General features: G+C 42.0%; 1 protein-coding gene and 1 non-coding gene across 2 annotated transcripts; one reads left to right on the top strand and one right to left on the bottom strand.

Annotated features, from left to right (window-relative positions):
- Positions 1-1087: 1087 nt before the first annotated feature.
- Positions 1088-2009, bottom strand: LOC133779927 (uncharacterized). Its single transcript, XM_062219823.1, has 3 exons — positions 1786-2009; positions 1153-1597; positions 1088-1105 (listed from the first exon to the last, which is right to left on the bottom strand). The coding sequence occupies exons 1-3, from the start codon at positions 2007-2009 to the stop codon at positions 1088-1090; spliced, it is 687 nt and encodes a 228-aa protein (XP_062075807.1).
- A 709-nt stretch (positions 2010-2718) lies between these two features.
- LOC133780982 (small nucleolar RNA R71) lies at positions 2719-2825 on the top strand. Its single transcript, XR_009869783.1, has one exon. It is a non-coding gene; the product is annotated as a small nucleolar RNA R71 (small nucleolar RNA).
- Positions 2826-20340: the final 17515 nt, after the last annotated feature.

The following is a 20340-nucleotide window of genomic DNA, read 5'->3' as shown; positions in this document are numbered from 1 at the left end:
GCTGAAAAATGGACCAGCGCTGCAGCCCTATTTCCAAGTCAGAGAGCCCAGCTCTCTGCCCTGCCTAGCGCTGCTGCGCCCTGAATGGCGGTGCTGCGCCAATCACAGACCAGAAACTTTCTGGTTCTTCTTCCTTGCGATTTCTCTTGAAAGCAACCCTCCAAACCAATCCAAAACGTTACCAAAACACCCAATTCAACCCCTAAACTTCATCTACATCATACCCTCATCAAAACCCAATCAATCTTACACAAAAACTTCTATTGATTCCAACTATCCACATCAAAACTTTAAGCTGAAAATTATAAAGAAAAACAGAGTATGGCTTTTTTTCATGGATGAATTCTTACCTCAAATGGGATTTAAGTCCTTTTCAATGGATGAACCAAGTCTACAACTTCCAAGCTTTGATTTCCTAGCTTGTATCTTCAAATTGGGACCAAAAACTTCAAAGGAAGAAGGAGAGAAAATGAGAACGGTTAAAGGAGAAGAGTGCTCTGTTTCGGGTAAGCTTCTACAGCCCAAATACTGATATATATATCTTAGGGGTGAAGTGACTATTTTTCCCCTAGGTCATTTAAAAGTTTCTAAAAAACTCCCAAGGGTAAAATCGTCCTTCCCAACCTATTTCGTTAAACATAATTAATTCTCTCCAATTCCCGCTATTCTCGATAATCTCAAACACCAATAATTTATGTCCCATTACCCTTTAATTCCTGGTAACGCTCTAATCATTAAAATCACCCCCGAGACTCACCCCGAGCCTCGAACTTAATCCCGTTATGACTAAACCGCTACTTAATATTCAAATATCATCTCATGCCAAATAGCTCGAACAAATCCACATTATAATGTGGTCTCAACAATATATCACCAACATGCATACAAATATACAATTATGCCCTCAACGGGCCAAATTACCAAAATACCCCTGTTGTGAAATGTGGACCGACATGCATGCATTTAACATCATATTATAATATAATTCACATAACCATGCATAAAATCATTTAATGGCATAATTAAACAAGTATGGCCCTCCCGGCCTACTATTCCCGCCATTAAACACATCGGAGAATTCGAGGCATTACACACCACATCCACTCTACAACAAGTTGGAATATCAATTGCTGAAAAAACATTAAATGTTACCTCTTCGTTTTGCACTTGCAGCTTCAACTCCCCCTTTTGTACATCAATTAGTGTTCTCCCTGTGGCTAAAAATGGTCTTCCCAAAATAATGGGAATGTTCGCATCCTCCTCCATGTCTAGAACAGTGAAATCTGTTGGAAAAATAAACTTGTCTACCTTGACTAGCACATCTTCAATAACTCCCCTTGGGTGCTTGATTGATTGATCCACGAGCTGAAGAGTAATAGTAGTAGGCTTTGCCTCACCAAGACCAAGCTTCCAAAAAATAGATAGAGGCATGAGATTGATACCTGCTCCAAGATCACAAAGAGCATGTTTACATTCAAATTTCCCTATAGTACAAGGGATAGTGAAACTCCCTGAATCTTGAAGCTTTTGTGGAAGCTTCCTTTGGAGAATTGCATTGCACTCTTCAGTAAGTGCCACTATCTCAAAGTCTTCCAACCTTCATTTCTTTGATAAAATCTCTTTCATCAATTTCACATAACTCAGCATTTGCTCCAAAGCCTCAGCAAATGGGATGTTAATGTGAAGCTTTTTAAACACCTCAAGAAACTTGGAGAATTGTTTGTCAAGAGAAGTCTTCCGAAGTCGTTGTGGATACAGGATTTTGACATTAGAATCAACAACTACCGGTTGAATCTTCTTTTGGTTGCAAGGCCTTCAGTAACCTTTTTCTCCACTTGGGGCTCCACTTTTTCACAGCTCCCCTCTTCTTCTGGCTTCTTTTCTTGAGTCCCCTTTAGAGAAGGACCCTGGTTTTCTTTCTCGCTCCTCAAAGTGATAGCTTGACACTGCTCCTTAGGATTTACCACGGTATTGCTAAGCAAATTCCCTTGAGGCCTAGTATTAAACATATTAGTCATATGCCCCACTTGCATCTCTAAATTTTTGATGGAGGATCTAGTCTAAGTCATAAACTAAGTTTGAGTGTTGGTGAGAGTCAATAGGGCTGCTTGCAGTTCACAAGGTTGTTCTGTAGGAGTTGGTGGCCTAGGTTGCTGAGAGGTTGACGCTTATGGTGGAGCTTGAGTCATAGGCCCCTGATACTGTGGTTGAAACGGTTGTTGTTGGCCCTGATTATTTCTCCAGGAAAAGTTAGGATGGTTTCTCCACCCCGGATTAAATGAATTGGAGTAGGGGTTGTTGTAGGGCCTCTAAAAATTACCCACTGCTTGGATTTGAACTTGATCTAATGGGACATTGTTGGGATCTAAAGCAGGTTGGCACTGGTCAAAAGGATAAGGCCCCCCACATAATTCACACATTACTTGGGCTTGCACAACCTGGGCAGACATGGTATTTTGTTGCAGCTGCTTAGTTAGAGACGCAACTTGAGCAGTTAAGGCTGTGATTGCATCTAGTTCATGAACCCCTACAACCTTTTTATTACTGCTCGATCATTCACTTGGCCATTGGTAATTATTATTGGCCATTTCCTCTAAGAGCTCATTAGCTTCATTAGCACTTTTTCTCATAAACGCTCCTCCTGTTGCTGCATCAATGATTGTGCGAGTGGTACCGTACAAACCATTGTAAAAGTTGTGGACCAACATCCACTTCTCAATACCGTGGTGAGGACATTCTCTGATCAAGTCCTTGAACCTCTCCCAAGCATCATACAAAGATTTTCCCTCAAATTAAGAGAAGTTATTGATCTCCCTTCTCAGTTTAGCAGCCTTGGCAGGTGGAAAGAACTTCGCTAAGAACTTCTGAGCTAGAGCATCCTAAGTGGTGATAGTATTGGCCTCAAGTGAATTCATCCAACTTTTCACTCGCTCTCGTAGTGAGAATGGGAACAAGCGCAATCTAATGGCATCATCACTCACCCTGTTCATCTTGAAGGTGGCACACAACTCTAGGAAATTGGCTATGTGCATATTGGGGTCTTCAGTGGGGAGGCCACCAAATTGAACTGCAGTTTGGACCATCTGCAAGATAGCAGGCTTGATCTCAAAATTGTTTGCCTCTACTGCTGGTGGATGGCTGCATGAGTGTACCCCTATGACAGTAGGGAGTACATATTCCCGTAGAGGTCTTTGACCAGCATGATTATGATCTTGTTGTGCTCCCTCGTTCATGTTTTCCACACTGTTGTTATTAATATCAGCTGTAATAACTGTGGAACTTTCAACCCTCTTGTTTCTTCGGTTTTTCTTGCACTCTTTCTCGATCTCAAGATTAATTGGAACTAGACTGTCAACTCCCCTTCTACTGCGCATATAAAGAAAGTACCTGAGATGCAGAACAACTGCAGCCAAAAAAGTTAGAAATTATTTCAAGAGAACCAACCAAATTAGAAACAAAACTAGCTATTTGATATTGATAAATTTATCAGTCCCTGGCAACGGCACCAGAAACTTTTTGCGAATTTTATAGCTACGCAAGTATACGTAATCGCAATTTGTAATAAATCTCGATAAGAATGAGTATCATCCCACAAAGACTGATTTATCAATTACCAAATAATTAATTTCTAGTTTCTATTTGGCTAATGAAAATTGGAATTTTTTAAAACTAAAAATAATAAATAACAAAATTAAATGAAGAACAACAAAGAACAATAAACTTGCAATAAACTTGATTCAAATATATATATGAGAAAATAGGGATTCTAATCTCCTCTACTATCCACTTTATTATTCATTAATGCAACCACAAAGATAATTCTTCTCATTAAGATGAAAGACATGCAAAAGTGTTAAATATTCGGGTTAAGAAATATAAAACTCGATCTAATGCAAATTCTCTATATTTCTATGAGAAATTTAAACAATAGGAAGCAATGAACTCAGCCCTAAATCACATAGACCAATTTCATACTCTCATTCTAAATTGAAATCTATGTCTATTCAATTTTATCATATCCAAATCTCACTTATCACATTTTGATTCGAATTCATAAATAGCATATAAAAGGTGCGCAGTCAATCACATACACAATAAACACAAATTGAATATATCTTATGTTGACCCTCATTTTGGTCAACGACACGGAGTCAAATAAACGACAGGAAAGTAGTACGATGCTTGAGAAAACAATCTAATGGAAAGTAAAGAACACAAAGAATTATAGTGGTTCGGCCCTGAGAATTGGTAATGACCTACGTCCACTTGATACTATTATTAATATTGAGCTTCAAAGGTGTGATCAAAGAACTAGGGTTCCTAAGTTTCACAAACCTTAGAAGGAGAAACAATACAGACGATGGATAATAGCACTACAATTCGGAAAAAGATCAAAAGATCTCCCTTTGAGCTATTTCTTGTATATTTATAGGCTCAAGGAGGGTTACATGAGACAATTAATCATATCTTTCCTTAATAAACGAATATTCAGGTTATAATGAAGAGATATTCTCGGACATCATTACAACTATACAAATTTATACACAAATAAACGGAGTATACGACCAGGCTGGTCGTATATAAAACTTGAACTTCGCATACGGAAGTATCCCTGGTCGATAGGCTAGCAGCATCTCTGCCACGTGTCGAAAATTCTTGCCACGTCATCCACAGCTGTTTTTTGGATAAACATTTGCCCCCAAGTTTATTTATTGCGACCGGCAATAAGTAAACTTAGGAGACTAACCTTTCGTATGCCCCACAAAATCTGTCAGAGTCACTCGTGCGTCCTCGAAAAAGGTGACCTAATCACGTCCAATCACGCCTTTTTGGTTTCCAAGTAATCCTTCTAACGGCTATTACACTCCCCCATGCCTTGAAAAAGGTAACTCATGATTACCCCTTTTTATCACATCTCAGCCATTATAAATAATCCCCAAATTAACTTTTTCACTTTTTACTCGCCATTTTCTTGCTAAGAACTCTCAAGAACTTAACCTAGAGCTCAGAAACTTTGAAGATCATCGTCGCTTGTTTTGAAGATCCTCTGTTCGCATGTCCAAAGTTGCTTCATTTCAGAACCTCCAACCTTCATTCTAGGTAAATTTCTTTAACTTTCAAGCTCTTTTACATGCCATGCATACTGCTATCCGCCTGTTTTGAGTTCTGAAGTTTTTCGTGTTCTTGGGTAAAAATGCGTGAGGATTGTGTGTATACCGTTTGATGCTTGATAGGGTAACGTAGTTTTTCTCTATAGGAGTTAGGAGCCAGTTTGATAGTCAAGATTGTAAGTTTAGGGCGTAAAAGCGAAGTAAAAATTTGATTTTTAGGCTAGCTGAAAAACTGGGTTTTTCCCGCCCCTTCGGAGTCAAAAAAGCTTTTTTCCAAAAAACTTTTTATTTCCGCTTTTCAATCTGTTTTTCAAACTGCTCGCATAGAACTTAGTGTTTCTGTTAGAATGTTGTTGGTCGTAGATGCGAGCAACGTTATTCCAACTTTCAACATAAGCTCTCAAGTTATGCGTCTCATTTCCTCCTTTCTCTGTTCGCAGCTTATATGCAAGATCCGTGGGGAGGAGAAAGACCTATCGACGACGACCTATCGGCTCAACTGCTCGAGGATGAGGAGCAACCATCATCACGGATACCTGACATTTCATTTTCCCGTGTCACTCCAAACACTTCACCTGTTCTTGCTCAAATATGGCTCATGCTAAAACCAAAGCCTAGAAAAAGATAACCCCCGCTCCTTCACATCAGCCTGTTCCTCGGGCTGAAACTCCCTCGACTAGTGGTCGAAGAGAAAATATTCCTGATCCTAACATCCAAAGACACGCTCAACCTCGACATGCCATTCAGCCAGATGTTGAGTGGTATTTAGTACTTGAGAGTAGAGTGACAATCAGGATGATCGCCAACTACATCAGGAATTATGGTATCATGGGGGTGACCTTAGTCCGACCTAACCAAGACCAACGGGCGAACCTGCCCAGAGGCGCCTTCAGCGCCTGGTCGAGGTTCCACATTGAGGCAGGGGCTACCTTGCCTCTTCATTCATTTTTCCAATGGGTGGCCAACTATTTCAAAGTTGCCCTTTTTCAAATAACCCCAAATGGATATAGAATGCTCGCAGCACTCTATATCCTATACAGCCACAAAAAATGGCCCGTGCCAACTCCTCATGAGGTCAACTACTTGTTTGACCTCAAGTCTAACCCCAACCAAGAAGGCACGGGGTTTTTTCACTTCTGTCATCAGGAAACTGGGCGCACCTTCCTGACTGACACCACCCATATATCAAATGTCGGGAGGTACTACCAGGAGTACTTCCTCACGACCGACATGATCGCAGACAATCTGACCTTTGCTCAAGGAGGTAAAACCCTTGTACCACTGGCTGTTGATATTTACTTAGTGTTCTCCTCCCCATTCTCTTAAACTTTTAATGTCTTCCAGGCCCATGGCTGCGACCAGACCCAACTCTAGACATGGAGTTGAGATCAGCCCTTTTGGCCAGCATGACTGACGTAGAAAAAAGCGTCAAACATCTGGTCACAGAGGCTAACCTTAGGCTGGTTGGCCTCTTAGCTCCTCATCAGGACATGAGGGAGTCAACGGCAGGGAGTGCCACTGCCGAGGAGGAACCCGAGCAGTAACCACCAGTGTCACCTCCATGAAGGAGACCAACCGGGGTCACGATCAGGGAACCTAATGGCACACCTCCAGCAGAGAGGCCCTCTGCCCCCTTTGGGAAGGGGAAAAAGAAGGCCACCAAGCCTGTCGAACACTTGGACGAGTTTTGAGACAAGAATGGTATAGTCATTTCGCTTTTAGATAGCTTGCCAATTCCCTGTCATCTATTCGACGGGGACGGCAATTTTAAATATGCTCCAAATTTAGGTCCAGACTTCTTCATGTCAGAGAGTGAGTATAAGACTAGTAGAGTCTATAGTATAGCGACCAGTAATAATAGCTCGGGTATTTGACTTTGCAATCTTTCTTTATTTCTTTTCTTGATGCAATATACTTAGTCCTTTATGCTATCTCACTGTTTGACATTTTGCTTCATTTCCAGTCATGGACTCCGTGAACGTGTTCGACATTTAAAGCACTCCCGAGACTTCCGCGGCTCCCCCGAGCAAAAAGAAGGCAAGCAAGAGGCATCCTGGGGAAAGCAACAAAGCACCTCAGGCTAAGAAACCTCGCAATGTAGGCCCCACGGAGGACGGGGCCTCATCCAACACACTCCATCTTCTCCTCACGAGCAGCAGACTCCACCTGCTCCAGCCGGAACGACTCCATCTCCAGCGGCCCCAACCGACCAGACCCAACAGGTCGGCCTTGCTTCGACTGGGGGTGACATAATTAGTCGGGCCTTCAAATTGGTCAAGGATAGGGTCACAAAGATTGTAAAGCATGACTGCTGCCGAGAGGCGATGGCCGCGATTGAGGCGATGGACGTCGACCTGATCTTAAACCGCGCCTTGAACAAGTTTACCAGTGTAAGTCATCTTTTTCTGCGGAGACAACCCTTCTATACTTTACAATTAGTCTAACTTTTGCTCTGACTGCAGGCAATGCTGACCCTGACTGCTGGCTGTCTCCACTCGGGTGCTGTTACCGAGCAGACCAAATCTTTGGAGCAATGACACGCTGATGAACTCAAAGCTGCCGAGGCGAAATATTGCCGAACAACTTGCAGTGGTGCTTGAGGAGAAGAAAAAACTAGCTGAGGAGTTGAAGGAGAACCAAAAGTCTTTGGACAAAGCCATCGATCAGAGGGACCAGTTCAAGGAGTCTAATCGCGTCAATTTTCGCACGGCTAAACAGCTCGAGGAGGACTTGGTCGCGAGCAGACAGGAGAATACTACCCTGGAGGGCTGGATCGAGGAGCTCGAGAAAGCCAATGCCAGTAACTTAGAAAGGTATAAGAATGCCACTCTCCGATGCTTCTACGATTTCTGGAAGCACAACCAGGGTGCCAACTTCAATTACCTTCCTGAGAATGCAAGAACTGCCAAGATCGCTCGCTGTGCTGCTCGATTGGCAGAGGAAGAAAGGGCGAGGATTCCTGCTTCCCCTGAGATCTCGTTGGCGACTGGGATGGACGGAGCAGACAATGAGGCTGCAGACGTCGTCGATCAGGGCCCTCCTCAAGATCCTCCGGCTCCTCAAGATCCTCTGGCTCCTCAAGATCCTCTGGCTCCTTAGGCTTTTTCTGTTTATATTTTATCTTTTTAACTACACGACCTACGGGTCGTGATGTAAAGACAATATATTTTTATTGCTGCATGGGCAACTTTTACTTTTATTTGAACAATTACATCCAAGCAACGACTGTTTGCGGTGTAAAAGGATACATTTTGATATCATACTATATTCGCATATTATTATAACATCTGTTCGCATGACCGAACTTAGCATAACACTTTGGTTTGATTTAACAAAATTTTGAAAAATACTCTAAGTGCCCTAGCATGCCTTCACTTATTTTGCTCATGTGTTTACATACCTTTTTAACGATATGCTTTGCTTACTTGTACCTTATATTCCCCCCAAGTGATCGAGGAGCTTTAGGTCCTTGGTCACTTGCCTTGACCAGAACCTGTTCGAACATTACTGCTCGTAGGAATATGATTAGAATTATAATACACCAAAAGAGCACACGTAATGAGCAAATACTTGTAATAAATACAATAATTGGCAAGAAATGACTGGCTGCACACAGTCCTTTTTATTTCTCGTAATAAATGGACTAAACATGTCTATACGAGTGATCAATAAGATCTTACACTTATAAGTGATTAGTCATATAAAATGACCCACCCTTTTTCAAAACTTGTAAAAAGTAAAATTAATACAAGCCAATTCTTTAAAAATAATTGTTCATTGGTAATACTTGCGCAGGTGTTCTCCATTCCAATAGCGAGGAACGAGATCTTCGTTTAAGCGTGCAAGTTTATAAGTGCCCGGGTGAAGGACTTCATCAATCTGGTATGGTCCTTCTCAATTAGGCCCGAGTACTCCAGCAACTTGGTCGCGAGTGTTTAGAAAAACTCTTCGGAGTACAAGATCTCCAACATTGAATTTTATTTCTCGCACTTTAGAGTTAAAATACCAGGCGACCTTTTGCTGGTACGCAGCTACTCGGAGTTGGGCTTGTTCACGCTTCTCATTGATTGAGTCCAGGGATTCCATCAATAGCTAGCTATTAGAGTCTTGGTCGTATGTTAATCTGCGGTGTGAGGGTGGATCCAACTCGATAGGCAACATAGCTTCATACCCGTATGCTAAGGAAAATGGGGTATGACCTGTTGCTGTTCGGTGGGAAGTTTTGTACGACCATAACACTTCAGGCAATTGTTCCGGCCACGCTCCCTTAGCTTCTTCCAAATCTTTTCTTCAGGGTATCCTTCAGCGTTTTGTTACATGCTTCGACCTGCCCATTCACTTGAGGATGAGCGACTGAAGAAAAGCTTTTGATAATATCATGCCGTTTGCAGAAGTCTGTGAATAGATCACTGTCAAATTGGGTGCCGTTATCCAAGACTATCTTCCTTGGTAATCCATAGCGACAAATGATGTTCTTGACTACGAAGTCAAGCACTTTCTTGGTCGTTATGGTTGCGAGTGGCTCAGCCTCAACCCATTTGGTGAAGTAATCGACGGCAACCACTGCATACTTGACACCACCTTTTCCCGTAGGCAAAGATCTGATTAGATCTATTCCCCAAACTGTTTTGGGCCATGGACTCTGCATTTGCTTTAACTCGTTGGGGGCTGCTCGTGGGATTTTGGAAAATCTCTGACACTTGTCACACTTCCGCACGAACTCCATTGAGTCTTTATTCATGGTTGGCCAGAAGTATCCTTGCCTTAGGATCTTTTTTGACAGACATTGCCCCCCAGCATGGTCCCCGCAAAAACCTTCGTGCACCTCTTTCATCAACTCTTTGGCTTTCTCCTTTGTAATACATCTAAGGAGTGGCAGTGAGTATCCTCTTCGGTACAGGATCCCATTGACCAGGATATACCTAGCAGCTTGCCACTGAAGGGTCCAACCTTAATTCTATCCGCTGGTAGCACGCCACCTGACAGATACTCTACATATGGTGTCATCCACGTATCCATCATCTGGATAACCAGAGTGGTCTCTGCTGCTTGGATGCTTGGTACCGATAGTCACTCGACTGGCACTATGTTCAGAGTATCAGCATCCTTCGCACTTGCCAATTTTGCCAAAGCGTCCGCATTGGAATTCTGATCGTGAGGTACCTGCTGGAGACTGTATCTGTCGAACTGGGCTAACAGGCCCTTTGCCTTGTTCATATAGGCAACCATCTTCAAACCTCATGCTTGGTACTCTCCCAGGACCTGATTCACCACCAACTGAGAATCACTGTAGATGTCAAGCACTTTTATGTTCATATCCTTGGCTAATCGCAATCCAGCGAGTAGTGCTTCATATTCAGCCATATTATTAGAAGCAGTGAAGTCAAATCTGATTGCACAGTGAAATCGATGCCCTTCTGGCATTATCAATATCTCTCCCACTCCTATGTGGGATTCATTGGATGAACCGTCTGTGAACAATTTCAACGAGGGTGCATGGATTTGACACTTAGGCTCGTTGGGCTCTTTAGTCTGCTCTTCACCCACGAGCTCTATGAATTCGGCGATGAAGTCAGCCAAGGCTTGTCCTTTTATCGTTGCTCATGGTAAGTAAGATATGTCGAACTACCCGAGTTCGACTGCCCACTTTAGCAATCTACCTGCAGCCTCTGGCTTTTGCAGGACTTGTCGAAGAGGCTGGTCGGTCAAGACCGTAATTGGATTAGCTTGGAAGTAAGGCCGTAGCTTCCTAGAGGCCAAAACTAAACAATAGGCTAACCTTTCGATGGAGGGATACCTCAACTCTGCTCCAATCAGCCTTTTGCTTACATAATAGACAGCCTTCTGCACGCCTTCTTCTTCTCTTACTAGAACAACACTAGTAGGGTAATCCGTGATTGCCAAGTAGATGAACAAAGTTTCTTTATCGACCGGCTTTGACAGGATGGGTGGTTGCGCCATATGCGTTTTTAGTGCTTGAAAGGCCTGTTCGCACTCATCTGTCCATTCAAATCTCTTATTGCCTCTTAGTAGATTGAAAAATGGAACACACTTGTCTGTCGATTTCGAAATGAATCTACTGAGGGCAGCAATCCTCCCGGTCAGGCTTTGAACATCTTTAATCTTTACTGGTGATTTCATCTCGATCAGGGCTTTAATCTTCTCGGGATTGGCTTCAATTCCTCTTGAGTTAACTATAAATCCCAAGAACTTCCCTGATCCTACTCCGAATGAGCATTTAAGGGGATTTAACTTCATCCTATATTTATTCAGGACGTTGAAGCATTCCTATAAATCCCTTACATGCCCTTATGCTTTCTTTGACTTGACCAGCATGTCGTCGACATAGACCTCCATGTTCGTGCCGATCAGCTCCTTGAACATGTGGTTGATGAGTCTCTAGTAAGTCGCACCAGCGTTTTTCAAACCGAAGGGCATCACCTTGTAACAGTAGAGCCCTGTATCAGTTCGAAAGCTAGTGTGATCCTCATCAGGGGGATGCATACTAATTTGATTATACCCGGAGTATGCATCCATGAACGAGAGGATCTCATGCCCTGCAGTGGCATCGACCAGCTGGTCGATCCTTGGGACTGGGAAACAGTCTTTGGGGCAGGCTTTATTTAGGTCTGTAAAATCCACACACGTACGCCACTTGCCATTCGGCTTGGGCACTAGTACGGGATAAGAAACCCACGATGGATAAAACGCCACCCTGATGAACCCATTCTCCTTCAGCTTCTCGACTTCCTCTTTCAAGGCCTTGGATCTATCTTTGTCGAGAAGCCTTCTTTTTTGTTGCACTGGTGGAAAGCTTTTGTCGATGTTCAGAACATGGCTGATGACTGCAGGATCTATCCCGACCATGTCTTTGTGCGACCAGGCAAAGACCTCCTGGTTCCTCCTTAAAAACTCCACCAGTGCTTGTTTTGTTGTTGTCTCTAAGTTTTTACCGACTTTCACAACTCTGGTCGGATTTTCCTCATTGAGTTGGACCTCTTCAAGGTCCTCGATGGGTCCCACTTCTTCTTCAAAATCCCCAAAGCGAGGATCTACATCCCTATCCTCCCTTTGGGCAACGCCCTATTTGGTGAGATTATCACCCGAGCGGGCCTAAACATCAGTTGCCATTTGCAACTCTTTCCCGGTGGCATCTCTCGATACACCCTTCTTTGCCTTGGTGATCTAGTCATTGTAGCAGTCCCTCGCTTCCCTCTGGTTTCCCAACATGCATCCTACCCCTGCGTCCATTGGGAATTTCATAGCGAGGTGCCATATAGAGGTAACGGCTCGTAGGTCGACCAAGATTGGTCTCCCTATCACAGCATTGTACGCCGAAGGACAATCAACTACTATAAAAGTAGTGAGTAATGTCCTATTAGCAGGTGCAGTGCCTGTTGTGACTGGGAGTCTAATCAACCATGTTGGGGCGAGCCTTTCTCCAGAAAAACCATAAATGGTTTGGTTGCATGGCTTCAGGTCTTTCACGGACAACTTCATCCTTTCCAGCGAGGACTTGTATAGGATGTTGACCGAACTTCCTGTATCGACCAACACCTTTTTCACCATCATGTTTGCGATCTATACGTCCACGACCAGCGGATCGGAGTGTGGGAATTGCACGTGTTGGGCGTCGTTGTCAGAGAAGGTGATCAGTTCTTCCTCTGTTCGAGCCTTTTTTGGTGCTCGATCCTCAACACTCATCATCTCGATGTCCTGGTCGTGGCGTAGGGTTCGAGCATATCGTTCCCTCGCTTTCCCACTATCTCCTACAAGATGTGGGCCACCACAGATGGTGAGTAGGGTACCTGCCACGGGAGCTGGCTGTAAAGGTGGGAGCATTTGCGTGTAGGCACCGACTCGTTGCCACCTTGAGCCTTTCGTTGAGAACCTCCCGCGGCTCGTACATATCTTCTTAAATGTCCCTATCTTATCAGGAACTCAATTTTGTCCTTCAGTTGGTTACACTCGTTAGTGTCGTGCCCATAGTCGTTGTGAAAACGACAGAACTTTGTTGCGTCACTTTTGGAGATATCTTTCCTTATAGGTGCGGGTCGTTTGTAGGGCATGCTTGAGCTGGTCACCTGGTAGACCTCAGCTCTGCTTTCAACAAGGGCAGTGTAGTTGGTGAATCTCGGTTCATACCGATTACCTTTGGGGCGCTTACTCTCGGAGGTCGAGGGTTCGTTGCTCGCCCGCTTTCCACCATTCTTACCATTGCCATTCCCGTTGCCTTTGCCGTTGCCATTGGGCTTCGACCCGTTGGCGGCTTTGGTGGGTTCTTCCTTGGGCCCTTTGTCTTTTGCTGGCGATTTCCCTTCGTTGGCAATCGCGTCCTTGAGCTTGATGTACCGATCAGCTCGATCTAAGAACTCCTGGGTACTTTTAACCCCATGCTTTCTAAGGCTACTCCAGAGGGGTGAATGGCGCCTAACCCCAGCAGTTAGGGCCATCATCTTGCCTTCATCTCCCACAGTCTTGGCTCCAGCTACAGCTCGCATGAAGCGCTGAACGTATTCCTTCAAGGGCTCCCCCTCTTTCTGGCGTATCTCGACCAGTTGGTTTGCCTTAGTGGGGTGCACATGACCCGCATAGAACTGTCCGTAAAAATCCTTCACGAATATCTCCCAAGATACTATACTCGCAAGAGGGAACTTAAAGAACCACTCCTGGGCGGCATCAGAAAGTGTTGCTGGGAAGATCCTGCAGCGAGCATCTTTAGAGACTTTCTGAATATCCATTATATCTCGAACTTGTTGACATGAGATACCGGGTCTCCATACCCGTCGAAATTTGGCAGTGTTGGCATCTTGAACTTACTGGGGATTTCTGCCACAACAATTCTCTGTATGTAGGGGGTGCCTCTCCTCCTATCGTATTCAACATGGGATGTTCGCCCCCTGACCAGCTACTGTACAACCTGGTTCAGGGCATCGATTTGAGCCTGAACAACTTTTGGGATTGTTAGGGCCTCTGGTGCCGAGGGAGTGTACTCATCGTGCCTTTCTCGGCAGTCGTTAAGTACATCCCTCAAATCATCGTCTCTTCGCTGCTTCTCGCTGGCTCCGAGCCGGCTAAAGATGTTGTTCTACCTAGGTTGCCCCCCAGCGTTATGACCTGCAGGTCGGTCTTCTCTAGGTGGGGGGCTCCTGCCTCCACCTCTCTCTTCATTCCTCCGACCAACATGTCCTCTGCCAGAGTCGACTTCATTGTAGCGGTGGCCATCTCTGAATCGTGGCTGGCTATGGTGCGACCGACTATTCCCTCTGTTGCCTCCTTGGGCTGGCATTTCCCGAGCGTTAGGGGGAGGCCTGCGCTGGTCGGTGGGTCCCCGTGCATTGTTATGCCGTGGGGGGCCCCTGACCGCAGAGCCTGTCTCTGAGTTCCTCCTGTTGGCAGAAGGACGTTGCCCCCTGCTCGGTGGATGCGGCTCTTCATCCCTTAGGCGTCTAGGGTTGCGGGGCTGTTGCCCGGCCCTATTCTACCTCGGGCGCGGGAGATTGCCTCGACCAGCCTGAGACGGAGGCTGCTGCTTAGGATCCCTAGGTGGGACATCATCCTGAGCCATAGGTGGCTGCTCCGGCCTCTGAGGGCTTACTGGCTGGAGCGGAAGACTAGGATTGGGACCCCTTTGAGGCGGCCTGTTTGGTGGCTGGTTTGGCTGAGAGGCTGGCGCAGCCTAATTCCTAGCCAGCTGGATGGCTGCTTCAAGGGCTGCTGATTAGTGCTCAAAAATATCATTTTATTAGTCTTAAAGTGTAAAATTAATTAAGTTTTAATTAATATTTTATGGATATATTGTCATATATTTTATATTTAAAAATATTAATTTTAATTTAATTTGTGTTTAATTTTCAGGAAATAAAATATATTTTTGACACAAAGAAAAAGAAAGGAAAAAGAAATAATTAAAATTGAAGAAATCATGAAGAAAATGACATTTTTGAAGATGAAATGGCCCAAAACTAGGCCCAAAATGGAGCCCAAACGCAGCCAGCCGCCACTGACTCCGGCTGACACGACCTGCCACGCTGACACGTTCTGACGCAGAGGGTCCCATCAGCCTGACGCCGTTTGACGCGCTGTCCAATCCGAGTTGCCGCTTGACGCGCCTGACATGCGTCCCATCCCCTGACGCGCCTGACATGCGTCCCATCCGCCTGACACGATCTGACGCACGTCCCATCCGTGTCTCCACTTTACCAGCAACCACTTCCCATTTTCATCAGCTTTTTGAGCCACTTCCCCTACTATTTTGTACACGATTTTTACACGTTTTTGGTTCTATTTTCTCTATAAATAGAGAACCAAAACCAGTGTAAATTATCAGATTGGAGAGTGGGAAAAATACACTTTATTATTTTGTTTCTTTTCTTATTTCTAGTTTAATTTTGCTTGTTTTAGGTGACAAAAATGAGTAAATTATTTTAGAAATATTGGTGAGGTTAGAGTGTAGTTTTTGTACTTCTTATTCTCAATAGTGATATTGATTCTTCTTATGCTTCATTTCCATATCTCATTAATTATTTTGTTTCTCATCTTCTAATTTCTTTTCTAAAATTATTTAGCATCTTTTACATAAGTTCAGTCATGCTTTTCTTATGTAACTTAGATTGTTAATTTATTTTAGTATATTTGTTATATTGTATGTCTTTTACTGCATTCTGCCAGTGGTATTTTGTCGCTCTTGGATATATAATATGATATGCTATGAAATTAGGAGTTAGATTCAATTTAATCTAGATTATTTAATTTGTGCTTTTAACATATACATCTTCCAGTTGCAATTAATGGTGTAGAATTGCAATTGTGTTTTGAATTAATATCAATATTAGAATAGGTTTTACAGCACTGCATCTCTACCTTGCCATGCTCTTTATCTGATCATTTTCCCTAATCTATAATTTTAATTTCACAAAATCCATATCTTCAATTCTACTTTATTTTTATCTTTTATTTACTAATCAAATTTTTAGTTGTGTTTGCCTCTCTGTGGATACGACATAGCCCGATTACTACTGCGACCGCTTAGGAGTTTATTGAGCGATATCAGCTGCCATGGCATCCCTCTGCCGACGGTCCATCTCCGCCTGCCGCTTGCTCAGCTCCTAACGCTGGCGTTCTATTTCCCTTTGCTGCGACGCCATTATCTCGGCAGCACTCTATTGATTGGTCCTCAGATTGGCCAACTCATCTTGCAACACTCCCAGTGTTGCCTTTAGGGTCTCAGAATCTAACTCCTCCTCATCAAACTCCAAATGAGGTTCGTCTTCAGCCACATTTGGGGGAGGAGGCTGGAATGATGCAGCGGCAGCAGCCTGTCCAGTCTCCTTGGTAGTTTTTTCCATTAGATTCTTTTTCAAGCTCTCAATGAAAGCACCAGAATGTTGACCCTCGTTTTGGTCAACGACACGGAGTCAAATAAACGACAGGAAAGTAGTACGATGCTTGAGAAAACAATCTAATGGAAAGTAAAGAACACAAAGAATTATAGTGGTTCGGCCCCAAGAATTGGTAATGACCTACATCCACTTGATACTATTATTAATATTGAGCTTCAAATGTGTGATCAAAGAACTAGGGTTCCTGAGTTTCACAGACATTAGAAGGAGAAACAATACAGACAATGGATAATAGCACTACAATTCAAAAAAAGATCAAAAGATCTCCCTTTGAGCTATTTCTTGTATATTTATAGGCTCGAGGAGGGTTAGATGAGACAATTAATCATATCTTTCCTTAATAAATGCATATTCAGGTTATAATGAAGAGATATTCTCGGACATCATTACAACTATACAAATTTATACACAAATAAACGGAGTATATGACCAGGCTGGTCGTATATAAAACTTGAACTTCGCATACGGAAGTATCCCTAGTCGATAGGTGAGCAGCATCTCTGCCACATGTGGGCCACATGTTGAAAATTCTTGCCACGTCATCCACAACTGTTTTTTGGATAAACATCTTAGATGAAGAAGAAATGGAAAACTTGCATTAAATCATAATAAAGCTTCAAGAGATTCAATTAAAAACCCTAAATAGAATTTAGTTCATGTTCATCACTAAGAAATCCATAAACATGAAATTAACATAAACTAAAAGTAAAAAGAGAAGAAACAAACTCTAAATGATAGATCCAATCTTCATCCAATGCACTCGTAAGACTCTTCTCCTAGTCTAGATCGGCAAAAGTGCCTCATTTTCTTTCCTTAATCGTGATTTAAACCTAATTAGCATTTTCTTAAACATGAAATGACCAAAACACCCTTCATTAAAAATATGCATTTTTCACATTTCTAGACATATCCTGCGGTCCCAGGAATGCCCTAGAAATGCCAAAGCTTTTCTGGAATTGTGGCCGCAAGACAGCCTTCCTGCGGTCGCAGAAAGTGCTCCAAAACACTGTTTTCCACCAATTTTTGTCCTTTTGTCGGTTTTTCCACCATGTTTCAACACCTAAGTCACCTTAGCCCTTTGACACCTGAAAACACATAAAACACAAGCGTAAAATAGAACAAAACATAACTAAACACCTAATACTCTACCTAAAAAGACATAGATAAACGAGTCTAAAACTCGTTTATCACAATAGGCTCCTATATATAGAGTTTTGAGATACCCTTTGAATTTCAAATTCTACCAATCCCCATGGCTATTACCAAAGTTTAATTGGATATTTATGGAATTAAAAAGGAGTTTGGGGAGTTATGTGAGGTGTTAGAACCGTTCCAGATGGAAAAAAGAAGTTGGAGTTGGCTATTAGCGTCCCAGGTCGCGGCCTGGAACACCCGCGGTCGTGGCCACAACTCTAATTTCAGTAAAACTCAATTTTTGCATTTCCAAATGGTTCTATCCTCTTCCCACAAGACTTTGTAACATCCAAACACATTATGGGAGTTAAAATCATGTCTCCAATAACCATATCACTTATGGCTTTGTGAAATTCGAACTCAAAATGTGTAACTCTCAATCTACACATTATTGGGTAATATTTGGGAGTTACAAATTTGTAACTGATTTTGTAACTCCAAAATATGTTACTTTTGAGCACACACGTGTCCAATTTGTAACTCTCAATAATATGTTATAAGGTGTGGCAAATCACATTTTGTCACATTATTTAATCTAACATTATATTATTCAAGATAATATAACATTCAGTAATACCTACATTTAAAGAAAAATTATTAATAATAAATTAACTTTCGTCCACCACATTTGATTCATTTCTTATACTGCATTAAAAAAAGAAAAGCTTTAGTTTCTATTACGTTATTCTATGATACATTTTTGTAAGTAAACTATAATAGTTACTTAACAACACTCAAATATTTACGTGTCCACATTCGTAAATAAGTCCCAACTTCAATCTAAATTTACTATAAGACCCTCAACTGTAAAAATTCTAGGACGTAAAGTTATGATTATGCCCTCACTTATTTCAGCCACGTCAACCGGTAGACACAACCGGTTATACCAAGTAAAAAGCTTAAAAGGTAAACATTTTAACACCAATTCAAATGTGACACTTGGCAAAAATCTGGGCCCCACATGAAGGACTAAGTCCTGCGAGGGACGCCAGAATTCTCCTTAAGAAATATCAAGCATTTTTTTTCTTCAATTTGGGAGGAAAAAAATGGCAAGATTGTTATTATGATTGTTATTTTTATTATTATTTAAAAATAAATTTTCATTCCGAAGGTTTCCATAGGTTCACCAATGGAATAAAAGTTCCACCAAATGTAGGAATCCCCCATTTGTAATGACCCAACTAATTCTAAGACCTTAGACCATTAAAACTACTAGACATAGCTAATGAAGAGAACATACATAAGAAATATTCAAAACTTTATTAAAACTCCAACGTAAATATTTGAAATACATAAATGAGCGGTATGGGATCTCATTGTTTTAAAATAAAACATAACTTTAAATTAAAATGAAATTGTTTACAAAGCTAAATGCGGAAAATACATAAAGACATAAATTTAAAGAGCTAAAAATAACGTCGTCCTCAAATCGACACGTAGCCCATCCATTCTATTCTTCCTCAACACACATGCCAAGCTTCCATGAATCCTTCTGCCTTCGTATCTATTTTCCTGCATCACACTAAAAGTAAAGGAGTGAGCCTAATGTCCAGCAAGGAAAACTACTAAACAAACATATAGCATAAAACATAAGCATAAGACTATATCAAAACATATACTAATATACATATACTATAAGACATATATCATAATTCTAACCCATGTACATGGTAAACATTAGGGTTTGCTAGCTAAACAACTATGAGCCTCAAAATACATTGAGGTTTGATAGCTAAGCAACTATGAGCCCTAATAATCATAAAACACTAGGGTTTACTAGCTAAGCAACTATGAGCCTCAAAATACATTGAGGTTTGCTAGCACAGTAACTATGAGCCCCTATAAGAAAAACATATTCATATATACCATAACATATCATAACATATTATAACATAATATATTATAGCATAACATAACATATTGGAACATAAACATATCATAACATATAAGCATATAAAACTATCCTATTTTCCTTACCAACACCAGGATACTTGAGAACAAAGACGGGATTTGGAACACTCCTAAAACTAACAATAAGAATGGTGAGTATTTCTAAGAAAAGAGATGAAAAGGAGAGAGCTAAAACCACCAAGAAGAAACTTACCGAAAAGAAACCTTAAGTTCAAAGAACTTAAGAACCTAACCACAAAACCATAATAAAAGTTAGAATCTGAATGAAAACTAAAGAAACTAAGGAATTAAACAAAATGGAACTTAAGAATAAGAGTACCTTTGGATGAGCTAGAACCAAACTACACCTCAATATTGAAAACACACTATATCTTACTTCCCAAGTGTTTATAAAGCTTAAGAATAATAAAGCTTTTATCCCAAACCCAAGTGTATCACTCTTAAAGAACTACTAGCAGCTGGATGGCTCTGAACACAGCTTGAAGAAAGAGAGAAAAGGCTGAGTACTAGGTCCTATTTATAGAGTTCTAGGAATAAAATATCTTCTTTTTGGCTTGAATAAAATAATGAATATTAAATGAAAAATAAATGAATATTCAGTCAACAGAGGCTTAAGACTCGGTCAAAGACGTTCAGAGGCAAGTCAATAGGTTAAGGGATGAATCAAGCTCGGATTCTACAACGTTTGAAAAAGTTGTCCTAAGGCCGATATATCGCCCACC

This window comes from Humulus lupulus, chromosome 5 (genome assembly GCF_963169125.1).
Source record: "Humulus lupulus chromosome 5, drHumLupu1.1, whole genome shotgun sequence".
In the NCBI taxonomy this organism is placed as follows: Eukaryota; Viridiplantae; Streptophyta; class Magnoliopsida; order Rosales; family Cannabaceae; genus Humulus; species Humulus lupulus.
This window is presented reverse-complemented; position numbering and strand designations above follow the sequence as displayed.